This window comes from Salmo salar, chromosome ssa11, assembly GCF_905237065.1.
Source record: "Salmo salar chromosome ssa11, Ssal_v3.1, whole genome shotgun sequence".
NCBI lineage: Eukaryota > Metazoa > Chordata > Actinopteri > Salmoniformes > Salmonidae > Salmo > Salmo salar.
In genome coordinates this window covers 25,921,177-25,935,571 of record NC_059452.1, presented here as the reverse complement: position 1 = coordinate 25,935,571, position 14,395 = coordinate 25,921,177, and the positions used below count along the sequence as shown (strand labels likewise).

Here is a 14,395-nt window from a genome sequence, read left to right as displayed (position 1 = left end):
AGGTAAATTGATAAAAGCACACTTTCTTTAATAACACTGTCAACATGTTGACGTTGTGTGGTTGTTTTTAGCTGTACATATTAGCTATTTTTGAGGTTTTCAGTGTATTTTGAACGCGTTCAGACAATGCAATTAATTGTGATTTCAAAAATGCGTGCACTAAAATTACAAAAAGTTTACTCGAACTGATTAACTCCGACAGTCTTAGATTTTATATAGCAGCACTCTTCTTCCGTCTTCTGACCGACCATGAGAGTGCACGGTTTGTTTCCAGTGCTGCAGAGCGCGTGCCTGTGTAGCTCTGTAGTTTTCGTAGCGGATTGTCACATCTAGGCGGCGACACGGAGTCCCTTTTCTCTAAAAACAACAACATTTCACCTTTCTTTCTTTTAGTCAAAATGCTTGAGCACGTTTGAGTGACCATGGAGTGCGTTTGCCGTCATGTAGTTGAGCGTTAATACGTCGAGAATATTGGGAGAAGGAAACTTTTGAAGGAATCCAAGGAGCTACAGTTGAAAACATGGCTGTTCGCGAAGAAGGAGAGGTTTTGCACAGTAAAATCAGGCACCACGATGGGGTTGCCAATGCAAACAGCACAGAGAGCTTCAGGAACGGCTATGTGAAGAGCTGCGTCACCCCTTTAAAACAAGACCATCAAAGGGGATTTTTGTTTAACGTCTGTAGGTTTTGCAATGAGGACATTCTGAATTCAAAAATATTTCGAATTTCTGGCTTATACCTGGGTGCATTCGCAATTTTTGCAGTTTCGTTGCTTATTTCCAGGAGCTTGCAAAGTGACTTCAGCTTTTGGGATTTGCGGACTTTTCTATCGGGATTCTCTCAGTCCGTCAGCCCTCTCTTTAGCATAGGCTGTGCATTCTTCTTTTTGACCTTTTATTTAAGGAGGAAAAAGAGGGAAAGTAATAGATGTTGGCTTGTGTCACTGCCAGCATCATGTTACTTAGGGGATTTTTTAGTTTTGCGGTTTTTGCAGTGGGGAGAGGACCAACACCAAATGCAAATGATTGGCAGGTTGTTATTCGTGTTGGGGTGTGTGGGTCTCCTAACACTGATCCCCACTTTGAAACTCAAACACAGTGTTCTGATCCTGGTGTTTGCCAGTGTTGTGTGGTTGGTGTCTTTCACCAGTCTGAGCTGTCTGCCTGCACTCCTGAGACCCGTGTTTGCGTGTTTTGCGGGTGTCTCAGGCTCTCTCTTGTCCCTCTGTTTTGACCATTATTACCCGTCAAGGGAAACGCCGAATAGGATCTCCAGCACCGAGGAGAAAGTCCCTGTGATCAGACCCAGGAGAAGGTCCAGTTGTGTTTCTTTGGGGGAAACGTCGACCAGCTATTATGGCAGCTGTAAAATGCCTCGCAGACCTTCCTTACCGTGCATATCCAGAGAACAGGTAGGTCATGGGCTGGCGTAATGTTCATCATTGCCTTCATTCATTTGTGCAAAAAGTATCACTGACTGCTCAGAGTTGAGCACACGTGCGCAAGAGTATACAACCTTGAACCTGTGGTCTCCAGCAAGGAGGCAATTCAACTCCATATCCATAATGCATAGGCCAGTAGTCCAGACGGACAATCACCCCTACACTGCTGAGCTATTCACCATCCAGGTCATTAACCTCTACTCACACCAAATAATCGTCTTTTGAAATAAACTAGTCTCATTGTCCTGCAATAATTTAACCCATATGACTATAAGTGACTTTTATTCAGACATCCTATTCTATTCTTATTTGTTGAGAGTGTTGTGTTGATGACAGGAAAACCTGTCAAACAAGTTCAGTCCAAGTTTAAGCGTGATCACTTATGGTAGAGTAATCAATGCAATAATCATTTTTATTTATTTATTAATTCACTCACAGGCATAATTTTCATATAGGCTTAGAAAATAAGCGGGTAGTACTACATATTCACTAATATCTGAAGTGCTTTATAAGGTTATTATTTCACTGTAGTTAGGATACCCTGCTGTGAGGCCACTGCAATGGAAAGTGTGAGTAGCATCAAGTGTATTTATTTGGCTTCAACACTCACTGTATTCCAGGCAATGTATTGTGACCATGGAGGATATTCATTCCCCAGTAGTTCAAGATGGAAGATATTCATCCAAGACCCCCCCAATAGTCAAACTTCCTGTTCACACTTACAGTTGATTGTAAACAAACAATATCACAAACAATTATAGGCTACAATTTATTTAAAAAAAGATGCCTCTTGATTTTATGGAGAAGACAACTTGATGAAATAGCTTATTACTTTCTTACGCAGGCCCAATCATAACATTCTTTGCAGGGATGTGAAATATTGCTAGCTTGCTTACATTTTCAATATCTGAGCTCAGAAAGAAGCTGTTTTTGGAAGGACCGGGCCGTCCACTCTGACAGTAAATAGACATCAGACTTTAACATCAAATGATGTTCCATATTTTAAAACTCCAAAGGAATGTAATTCCTTGAAAGATTTATAATAACAGGCTATTTGTGTGTAGAAAATGTATGGATTGCAGTCTGCCTTTATTTTATTATCAGTAATGGTAGCTGATTCTAGTTTATTTGTGAAATATTTAGGCGTAAAGTCACACATTAATAATAAGTTTTCAAATTCAATGATGGCAATATGTTCAGCTGACATTTTAGTATGTGCCCTGCCCTCTCTGACCATATTAGATTAGCCTATCATATTGTTCATTATCAGTTAGATTTATCCGTATTTAGTTTTGCCTCTCTGATTCTGTCTATGAACCTGTGACGTTTTATAAAACTGACCTGCCAAATATTGTTTCAGCAATAGCCTTTGTTGTAAACTGGACTACCTTAAAGATGAAGATTATAATGAAAAGATAAGACGCAGAAGCTGCATAAAGGATGTTTTATTACGGTGTTGTAATGGCACACTTCACTCATACAACACAACATTCAATGTGTTGTTTGTTCATTTAACTCATTGTCCTGCAGTGGATGTTGTGTCAGGAATAGATTGCAGGCTCAAGTCTGGATACTACCATACAGGTCTGGTCTAGCGTTAATGTTTTCAGGCAATGAGGGGCATTGGTGTAAACCAGTATTGATCAGTGAAATAAAGATGTCACTGCCTGTTGTCCAACTGTATTGACTTAACAAGAGAGGACAAGAGTGCCAGCATCACCCAAAACATGCTACTGTCCTAGCTGAAGGACCATGTTTTAGTATCGCAGGCAAGGATGTTAAGAGTGTGATGATGTGCACGTCAGGTTCAGTGTCCACAGTCAAGTCCTGTATGTGACACTTTGTCATGATGTAGTGTAGACTAATAGTAATTAAGCCTAGCTCAAATGTGGTCTTAGCGGACATATTTAGTTGGGAACTGAAAGGACGAACTCAAACGTAATACTAACCATAGATCATACTTGTCATCCACACATGCATAGATTACTGGACTTGTTTGGTCACACATTAAATGGCGCCTCATATATCATGACATTACATGATTTGTTGGTAATTGATTCATTAGAAAATATATAGTAAAATAATTTATATTTTTTTGGGGTCAGCACATGATGCTTATGATAAATGCTGTGTGGAATGTGGTAAAGACCAACTCGTGTCACTTCAAAAAAAAAAAAATGATTTTGACCTTAAAGGAGATTGTGTCTTGCAACATTGGCAATGTGGAAAAATACACAATTTATATAATAACATTTTCCACAAATTAATATTTACAAATGAACAACACTACCATATACGATCAGTGTCAACCATATTTGGGTTTGCATGCAAAGTTTAGACACGATCCTTGCTTTTGTCCTGAAGCTCTGTTGATATTGACATGACGGTATGCTGTGTGTCCTGTTCTGCATTAGATCCATTTGTTGCCAGACAGTGATGCATTTAGGCGTTGTTTGTTAATTGTTTCTAGTTTCCACACAACAAAAGTTCAGTGTTAGCTGCCAGACACGTAGCAACACCAACACCTTTTGATATGAGACAATGTGCAGCTGAAATTAAAATAATTTACTCTTTGAAAGACAACTACGTTTTAATAGGCCTGTCTCTTGCTGGAACTCTCACATGATAACTACAGTTGAAGTCAGAAGTTTACATACACCTTAGCCAAATGCATTTAAACTCAGTTTTTCACAATTCTTGACATTTAATCCTAGTAAAAATTCCCTGTCTTAGGTCAGTTAGGATCACCACTTTATTTTAAGAATGTGAAATGTCAGTATAATAGTAGAGAGAATGATTTAGTTCAGCTTTTATTTCTTTCATCACATTCCCAGTGGGTCAGAAGTTTACATACACTCAATTAGTATTTGGTAGCATTGCCTTTAAATTAGTTAACTTGGGTCAAACGTTTCAGGTAGCCTTCCACAAGCTTCCCACAAAACGTTGGGTAAATTTTGGCCCATTCCTCCTGACTGAGCTGGTGTAACTGAGTCAGGTTTGTAGGCCTCCTTGCTCGCACACGCTTTTTCAGTTCTGCCCACAATTTTTTTTATGGGATTGAGGTCAGGGCTTTGTGATGGCCACTCCATTACCTTGACTTTGTTGACCTTAAGTCATTTTGCCACAACTTTGGAAGTATGCTTGGGGTCATTGTCCATTTGGAAGACCCATTTGCGACCAAGCTTTAACTTCCTGACTGATGTCTTGAGATGTTGCTTCAATATATCCACATCATTTTCCTTTCTCATGATGCCATATATTTTGTGAAGTGCACCAGTCCCTCCTGCAGCAAAGCACCCCCACAACATGATGCTGCCACCCCTGTGCTTCACGGTTGGGATGGTGTTCTTTGACTTGCAAGCCTCCCCCTTTTTAATCCAAACATAACAATGGTCATTATGGCCAAACAGTTCTATTTTTGTTTCATCAGACCAGAGGACATTTCTCCAAAAAGTATGATCTTTGTCCCCATGTGCAGTTGCAAACCGTAGTCTGGCTTTTTTATGGCGGGTTTGGAGCAGTGGCTTCTTCCTTGCTGAGCTGCCTTTCAGGTTATGTCGATATAGGACTCGTTTTACTTTGGATATAGATACTTTTGTACCTGTTTCCACAAGGTCCTTTGCTGTTGTTCTGGGATTGATTTGCACTTTTTGCACCAAAGAACGTTCATCTCTAGGAGACCGAACGCGTCTCCTTCCTGAGCGGTATGACGGCTGCGTGGTCCCATGGTGTTTATACTTGCGTACTATTGTTTGTACAGATGAACGTGGTACCTTCAGGCGTTTGTAAATTGCTCCCAAGGATGAACCAGACTTGTGGAGGTCTCCAATTTATTTTCCTGAGGTCTTGGCTGATTTCTTTTGATTTTCCCATGATATCAAGCAAAGAGGCCCTGAGTTTGAAGGTAGGCCTTGAAATACAGCTACAGGTACACCTCCAATTGACTCAGAAGCTTCTAAAGCCATGACATCATTTTCTGGAATTTTCCAAGCTGTTTAAAAGCACAGTCAACTTAGTGTATGTAAACTTCTGACCCACTGGAATTGTAGTACAGTGAATTATAAGTGAAATAATCTGTCTGTAAACAATTGTTGGAAAAATTACTTGTGTCATGCACAAAGTAGATGTCCTAACCAACTTGCCAAAACTATAGTTTGTTAACAAGAAATGTGTGGAGTGGTTGAAAAACGAGTTTTAATGACTCCAACCTAAGTGTATGTAAACATCTGACTTCAACTGTATGTAGGCCTTGTTATGGAACACTATCACATTCTGCTCAGGGCTCTACGCGGACTTTTTTTTTACAAGGAGCATGTGTGCGCCTAAGTTGAAAAATGTAGGAGCAGACAAAGATATTTAGGAGCACAATGACAAATATTTGAGGTAACAAGCCAGATTCTTTGTAGTAATGGTGCAAGCATGACGGTCATGAATCTGAGCTCAGTGTATTCTCCGCGGTACAGTGAAGTAATCATTGCAACAATTATCATCTGGGTGATTATCATTTTTTATAAAAAAAAATATTTAGGCGAATATGCAAGTAAAATGGTCGCACTGTAGAGCCCTGCTGCTACATTTCGCTATGCTGTTTTTTAAAATGTGGAACACAAAGTTACAAAGCTATTTTTGTATGTAAGCCTACATACTGTGCTTGACACTCTTTTGTACACCTACTAATACAGTTCAAATACCTCTGATGTAGGTCTGCTTCATTATGAATTGTATAGGTCAACAAAGGCATGACTAAGACCATAATGCAGAGAAGAGAAAGTTTTACATCTCATTTGCATGTCTATCACCTCACTTTGTGTCATGTATTCTGAAACCTCTGGTATTAGGTTAGACGTTCTGAAACCTCTGGTATTAGGTTAGACGTTCTGAAACCTCTGGTATTAGGTTAGACGTTCTGAAACCTCTGGTATTAGGTTAGACGTTCTGAAACCTCTGGTATTAGGTTAGACGTTCTGAGCATAAGACTTAGTGTCCCAGTGATGAATGATCAGTGATGGGCCATAAGCACTGATACACTATTTCTTATTTTGGACTCTGATACCTTACATTTTTAAAGTTTGGTTTACATTGGCACATCAGTCATGTTTTTCTTAAAGATATTGAAGTTTGGATTTTAAGCTTGATTGTTCATGCTAAAAAGCAATGAATTGTACAGCCAAAACAGTCAGGCAAAAGAAGTCCAGATGTAGGCTAGTTTGGCTCTTAAGTGTTGGACACACAGTTGGACAAACGTCTTGCGTTTTCAAATCAGATCAAATCATTACATAATCATCAGTGTGTTATCTTATTTATTGTGTTGTTTTCAAGATTGTCAAGTAATCTTTGAAATTTATTGCAGTTTCACTTTAAGGGTGACATCATCTGACCGCAAAACAATCCTCGCAGAGCGCAAATAGGCCTAGACCATAATACACGCAGTAGCCTTCTTTTTACAATGTCTGTGGGAAGGTAGTGATAATTTATGAAGAGTTCAGGTGAACAGTGTAAAAGTGCTTTGCACACGACATTGCCATCAGCAGTAGGCCTATTCCAAACTATTTAAAAAGTAACTTTGGGCATCTTTGCTTGCATTGTATTTCGGACAGACGATGTAGCTCATTATCTTGTAATAGTACCCTCCCTTATATATATATATATATATATATATCCCTGAAAGTATGACAATTGTACTTATATATATATATAGTACAATTGTCATACTTTCAGGGGATGTTACTGAGGAAGGTACATTGAATCTGTATTCTTTGCTGACTAGCAAATGGCTGAGAATGTGTTGTGTATGGAGAGCGACATTAAGCTTATGAGCCTCTTACTTGGTTGAGATAAAGGCTCCACACACTGTCCTATGATCTTATGACCTAGCTAGTACACTGCAACACCTCAGCATCTCCTGCACTTCCTGATTCTCTTTGGAAACTTAGTCATCATACATTACGCTTGCACTTTTCAAGTGTTTTAGCCGGTTGGTAGCCAACAGACCTCGTTGTGGTTCCTAAACTGATGGACTAGCCAACTATAGTGATAATTGTTGTTGCAGTTTTGTGGGAATATCTCATTGATGCGCGGTCTCACGTCATGTCTGGCCTCATGGCTTCTCCACCTGATGAGCCCAGCTAACAGGCCCTCTCCCTGGCCCCTGCCTGTGAGTCACAGCCTTCCTTCCCACAGTGTAATGGCTCTGTGCTCGTCATCAGCGCAGCCTTCTACGTCTTTAAACCCAACTACAGTGGCATGGACCAGAAGGTGCGTCTAGTGCTGCTTGATATCTGTTTGACATCTTGTGCATCGTCTGTTTGGCATTGAATTATTAGTTTGCGTTGCACAAACTCAAAAGAAAGCAAAACCTAACCTGAAACTGTGAACAAGGGCCTACAGTAAAACAGGTGTACATTCCTGGCCCCAGTGGTGGAACTTTCTCTACCTGAAATGCAATTTAGGTAACAGAAAACAGGAGATTGACAAACACATTTTCAGCACATGGTCCCATGCTCCTATATTATAGTGTGCCAGTATTCCACATTATACTATAGGAGCAGTCAATAGAACAATTAAACAATTTAGTTCACACAGTGAGTCAGGTTTTGAGGTTTTGAACTTGTAATTGTATTAAAGGCTAGATTTCTGTAGTAAGATTGATAGTATACATGATTAGGCAGTATTATATAAGCTAGTATTATTCCTGCAGTATTACACTGTTATGTTCTTTTTTTCAGTGATAGAATAATGGTAAAATACTGCACACATGAGAATGGTAGAAAGACCATACAGTGCTTCTACCTGTATAGGTTACATTTCTCACAGAATAAAACAGTCCTACATTTGTAGCAGTGTTTTCATGGAAACAGACATGTTGGCCTCACACTTCCTAAAGAGTTCAAGAGTTGAAAAACAGTCACTTTGTCTAGGCATAAACCAAAGTCGTTGCATGTCTTTTGGGAAAAAGAAATCCAGGATTTGGTAGCAGACCGTTTCTCTTTTTTTGGGTGGTGTTTGGAGTATCATGACAAAATCGGATTTTTTTGGTCTATTGTTTGACTTGTGTCATTCCTGCAAAAGGGGCAGGTTGGACATCCTGTGTAGTGTACTGACATCCTGTGTCACATCACTACACTTTGTGGCATATTGGTAGGCTAGATATGAGGACAAATATAAAGTATTTAAAGAGAAAGTGATCCAAGGTTAATGAGTGACTTAAAGAACTTGTGTCCTATACAAACACACACGCGCACACACACACACATATACACACACAAAGTAACTGAGCTGTATGTGCTGTCTCTCCTGGTGTGAGTCTATGGGCAGTTGTGGCTTTATCGGTTTATCTTGAACTCATGAGGAAGTTTGTCTGTGGGTTTGGCATTGTGCAGCTGGAGGCAAGTGGGTCGGTGTGGTGGGCGGGCGTTGACGCTTGCTGAGGGCCTGTTATCGCAGGTGTTTGGCTTCTCAGCACATGACTGCTTTTGCTCTCTGAAAAGGACATGGCTGCATGGGCTCCAACAACGCCCTCAGTCACCTCCCTACTGCTCAGTCAGTCCTATCGCCTCTCCAAATTGATTATTTGATGTTTAAAGCTCTTTATTTGTACTCTCTTTAGCTCTGATTATTTGAACCATTGATTGGGAATATTCTAGCTTTGGAAACAAACCAAAAAAATATATATATTCTCATCATGTACTTTACTATTTTAGGTAGAAAATCTGGTCTTTCTCCATCTCAAACAGGAACTTATCAGTTCAGCAGTTGTTGAATTTTTTCTGACCGACATTAACACAGCAAGGTGTAGAACAAGTTACAAAAACCTGTCAATGAATGGAGCAGGATTCCTATTAGAGGTCGACGATTATGATTTTTCAATGCCAATACCGACAATTGGAGGACCAAAAAAATCCGATACTGATTAATCGGATCATACTGATTAATTAATCATACTGATTTTTTTATTAAACATTTATTTATATATATATATATATATATATCATTTTTTTCTATATTTGTAATAATGCCAATTACAACAATACTGAATGAACACTTATTTTAACTTAATAAAATACATTCATAAAATCTATTTAGTCTCAAATAAATAATGAAACATGTTCAATTTGGTTTAAATAATGCAAAAACACAGTGTTGAAAGTAAAAGTGCAATATGTGCCATGTAAAAAAATCTAACGTTTAAGTTCCTTGCTCAGAACATATGAAAGCTGGTGGTTCCTTTTAACACGAGTCTTTAATATTCCCAGTTAAGAAGTTTTAGGTTGTAGTTATTATAGGACTATTTCTCTGTATACCATTTGTATTTCATATACCTTTGACTATTGGATGTTCTTATAGGCCGTATAGTATTGCCAGCCTAATCTCAGGAGTTGATAGGCTTGAAGTCATAAACAGCGCTGTGCTTCAAGCATTGTGAAGAGCTGCTGGCAAACGCAGGAAAGTGCTGGTTGAATAAATGCTTACGAGCCTGCTGCTGCCTACCACCACTCAGTCAGACTGCTTTATCAAATATCAAATCATAGACTTAATTATAACATAATAAACACACAGAAATATGACCCTTAGTTCATTAATATGGTCAAATCCGGAAACTAGCATTTTGAAACAAAACGTTTATTCTTTCAGTGAAATACGAAACCGTTCCGTATTTTATCGAACAGGTGCCAACCCTAAGTCTAAATATTGCTGTTACATTGCACAACCTTCAATGTTATGCCATAATTATGTAAAATTCTGGCAAATTAATTACGGTCTTTGTTAGGAAGAAATGGTCTTCACACAGTTTGCAACGAGCCAGGCAGCCCAAACTGCTGCATATACCCTGACTCTGCTTGCACTGAACGCAAGAGAAGCGACACAATTTCCCTAGTCAATATTGCCTGCTAACATGAATTTCTTTTAACTAAATATGCAGGTTTAAAAAAATATACTTATGTATTGATTTTAAGAAAGGCATTGATGTTGATGGTAGGGTTCATTGGTGCAACAATTGTGCTTTTTTTCACGAATGCGCTTGTTAAATCATCACCCGTTTGGCGAAGTAGGCTGTGATCCGATGATAAATTAACAGGCAATGCAGGACAAGCTAGTTAAACTAGTAATATCATCAACCATGTGTAGTTAACTTGTGATTATGTTAAGATTGATTGTTTTTTATAAGATAAGTTTAATGCTAGCTAGCAGCTTACCTTGGCTCCTTGCTGCACTCGTTTAATAGGTGGTCAGCCTGCCACGCAGTCTCCTCGTGGATCGCAATGTAATCGGCGTCCAAAAATGCCGATTTGTTAACTTGAAATTGGCCCTAATTAATCGGCCATGCCGATTAATCGGTCGACCTCTAATTCCTATGCTGCTTTCCATAGTCTGATTTACATGGCTCTGAAAGTGTCAAAATAGCCTTTTGTGTTTACTAGAAAACTGATCGCCAAGTTTTCAAAACAATAAGCCGTGGCCATGTGTTCATGTGACCTACCGGTCGGTATGTCCTGCAGTGCAGCTGCATGCTGACGACCTCTGTGTGGAGTGAACACATCTGTCTGTTGTTGGTGAGATCCTTCAATGTGTCAGGCGGTCTGGGAGGGAAAGTCCTATGCAACACGGATGCTGCTGCCATTTTAGAGATCTCACTGTGAACATAATGTATTAATGAAGTGATGGCGAGACTACTGATTCATAATTTATGGAGCAGGATGGGAGGGATTTGTGTTTTTGTTTCAGCGAAGGTGTTCGTATGATTAAAAATGAAACCTCAGTGGAACAAAGTGAATAAATTCGCCCCCAAGAATGGTTATGGATAGGCAAAGTCACCAAGTCATAGGATTTCCCACAAATGTAATTTATAAAATAATTTATATCAGAAATCCACGGGAAGTCTTTTCCACACCAATTAAAATCCTAAAAACACCCAAACAGTCTAGCTATAGTAGGGATGTGCTAATATAGACATTCTGGGCTGACCTGATATTAAAAAGTCTTAGTTGGTATTGAAGAATTTAGTACTCATATTATATCTGAACCGATCATCCTCCTTTCCACTCTCTGCTAGCTATCAGTTTTTCAAAGATAGAATTGTAGAAATACACTTTTAAAAATAATCTTGACCTTAATAATTGACAAATTGTCTCATTATTATAATGTCAGTCATTGGTATAAGTGTGTAACCCTCAGATGTATTTTAATGTTGTTGCACTCTTTTTCTTCATCCTCATCTGGTCCGTAATAAAAGATGGAGGAATGAGGGGTGGGAGTGTTAACGCTGGCCCCTTGCTTGGATGTGACCCGCCTACAGTGTCTGTCTCATAAGACCCTCTTATAAAGCACTACTCTTTATTCTGCATGCTATCTTACTCTTGACACCCCTCTCCCTGTCAGGCCCTTTGAGTCTGCTTTCTCTCTGCCCCTGTCCCACAATGTCCGCCATCCACATTTTAAGAATAGAAGTAACTGCATTTAAAGAAATGACAGGCACAATTTAATAAAAATAATAACATCTCACCTAAATCATGCTCTATGGCAAGGTTCCTCATGTTTTTTTAATGGCTGGACATAAAAGACTGTAAAAACGCCAGCAAATTTTAATTTGGAAAAGTATTCCCACACAATAGAGATAATAGTGAAGACATCAAAACTATGAAATAACACATATGGAATCATGTAGTAACCAAAAAAGTGTTAAACAAATATAAAAAATATGTTATATTTGAGATTCTTCAAAGTAGCCACACTTTGCCTTTTATATAAAACAATTGATGTAATCTTTATTTAACTAGGCAAGTCAGTTAAGAACAAATTCTTATTTACAATGACAGCCTACCCTGGCCAAACCCGGGCAATGCTGGGCCAATTGTGTGCCACCCTATGGGGACTCCCAATCATGGCCGGTTGTGATTCAGCCTCAAACCAGGGTCTGTAGTGACACCTATAGCACTAAGATGTAGTGCCTTAGACCACTGCGCCACTTGAGAGCCCTAATGACAGCTTTGCACACTCTTGGCATTCTCTCAACCAGCTTCATGAGGTAGTCACCTGGAATCCATTTCAATTAACAGGTGTGCCTTGTTAATTTGTGGAATTTCTTTCGTTCTTAATCCGTTTGAGCCAATCAGTTGTGTTGTGACAAGATAGCCCTATTTGGTAAAAGTCCAAGTCAATATTATGGCAAGAACAGCTCAAATAAGCAAAGAGAAACAACAGTCCATCATTACTTTAAGACATGAAGGTCAGGCAATCGAGACAATTTCCGGAACTTTGAAAGTTTCTTGACATGCATTCGCAAAAACAATCAAGCGCTATGATGAAACTGGCATGTTTGAGGACCACCACAGGAAAGGAAGACCCAGAGTTAACTCTGCTGCAGAGGATAAATTCATTAGAGATACTAGTCTCATAAACAGGCAATTAACTGCACCTCAGATTGCACCTCACAGAGTTCAAGTAACAGACACATCTCAACATCAACTTTTCAGAGGAGACTGCAAGAATCAGGCCTTCATGGTCTGATTGTGGTAAAGAAACCACTACTAAAGGACACCAATAAGAAGAAGAGACTTGCTTGGGCCAAGAAACACGAGCAATGGACACTAGACTGATGGAAATCTGTCCTTTTAGTCTGAGTCCAAATGTGCGATTTTTGGTTCCAACTGCCGTGTCTTTGTGAGACGCATAGTAGGTGAACAGATGATCTCCACATGTGTGATTCCCACCGTGAAGCATGGGGGAGGTGTGATGGTGTGGGGGTGTTTTGTTGGTGACACTGCCTGTGATCAATTTAGAATTCAAGGCACACTTAACCAGCGTGGCTACCACAGCATTCTGCAGCGATACCCCATCCACTCTGGTTTGCGCTTAGTCGGACTATCATTTGTTTTTCAACAGGACAATGACCCAAAGCACACCTCCAGGCTGTGTAAGGGCTATTTGACCAAGAAGGAGAGTGATATGCTGCATCAGATGACCTGGCCTCCACAATCACCTGACCTCAACCCAATTGAGATGGTTTGGGATGAGTTGGACCGCAGAGTGAAGGAAAAGCAGCCAACAAGTGCTCAGCACATGTGGGAACTCCTTCAAGACTGTTGGAAAAGCATTCCAGGTGACTACCTCATGAAGCTGGTTGAGAGAATGCAAAGCTCTCTTAAAGGCAAAGGGTGGCTACTTTGAAGAATCGCAAATATATAATCTATTTTAACACTTTTTTGGTTACTACACGTTTCCAAATGTGTTATTTCATAGTTTTGATGTCTTCACTATTATTCTACAATGTAGAAAATATAAACAATAAAGAAACTCTTGAATGAGTAGGTGTGTCCAAACTTTTGACTGGTACTGTATATCTGTAAGCAAGGTTTGAAATTATTATGTTTTAGTCAAATATTACTGTATGTCTGTTTGGGCTTTTTGCGGTCAATTTGCAGTCTACAAATTATTTGTAATTATGTTCCGCCCCCCTGACCATTTGCTCGAGGCTGAATGTAGTTGATGATCCCCATCCCTGCACTATGGATTTGTTATGTCTTATAGTAAGATATTCCAAATATGATCTCTACAATCTCCTGCAATATAACTTCAGTCACAAAAACGGTCAACTTATGATGTTCCGCTTTGTGTCATTACAGAAGCATTTATACTCAGTTCTGATGGACAGACCCGTAATTATGCTGTCAACATTATCCTTCTGTTTTTCACATCCTACTTTGAGTACAAGTCATATGTTGACCAGGTCCTCTCTGCAAGTCAGGGCCAGATGTCAAAATTACTCTTTGTATAATAATCTAACTAACCACCATTATTTAAAAGAGCATAGTATGAGTGGAACATTGTGTGATTAAGTATGACTGTGTCGTATAAAGTATGGCGTTTCAATGTAACATTCAAAAATATCCTGTATGAACAGGATATTGCGACGTTCCTTTGACATATGGAGAGAGGGAAGGGTGGGTTAAACCTGGT

The 14,395-nt window shown here is 39.3% G+C and overlaps 1 protein-coding gene across 2 annotated transcripts in view; it reads left to right on the top strand.

Annotated features, from left to right (window-relative positions):
• The first annotated feature begins 312 nt into the window (after positions 1 to 312).
• The window catches only part of LOC106562335 (cGMP-inhibited 3',5'-cyclic phosphodiesterase B), a 90,452-nt gene continuing 76,369 nt past the window's right edge, over positions 313 to 14,395 (top strand). For both annotated transcript variants that reach the window (XM_045689273.1, XM_045689272.1), the window contains exon 1: positions 313 to 1,411. In XM_045689273.1, the coding sequence (XP_045545229.1) occupies positions 521 to 1,411 (891 nt within the window). In that variant the 5' untranslated portion in view covers positions 313 to 520. The remainder of the gene's footprint in view (positions 1,412 to 14,395) is intronic.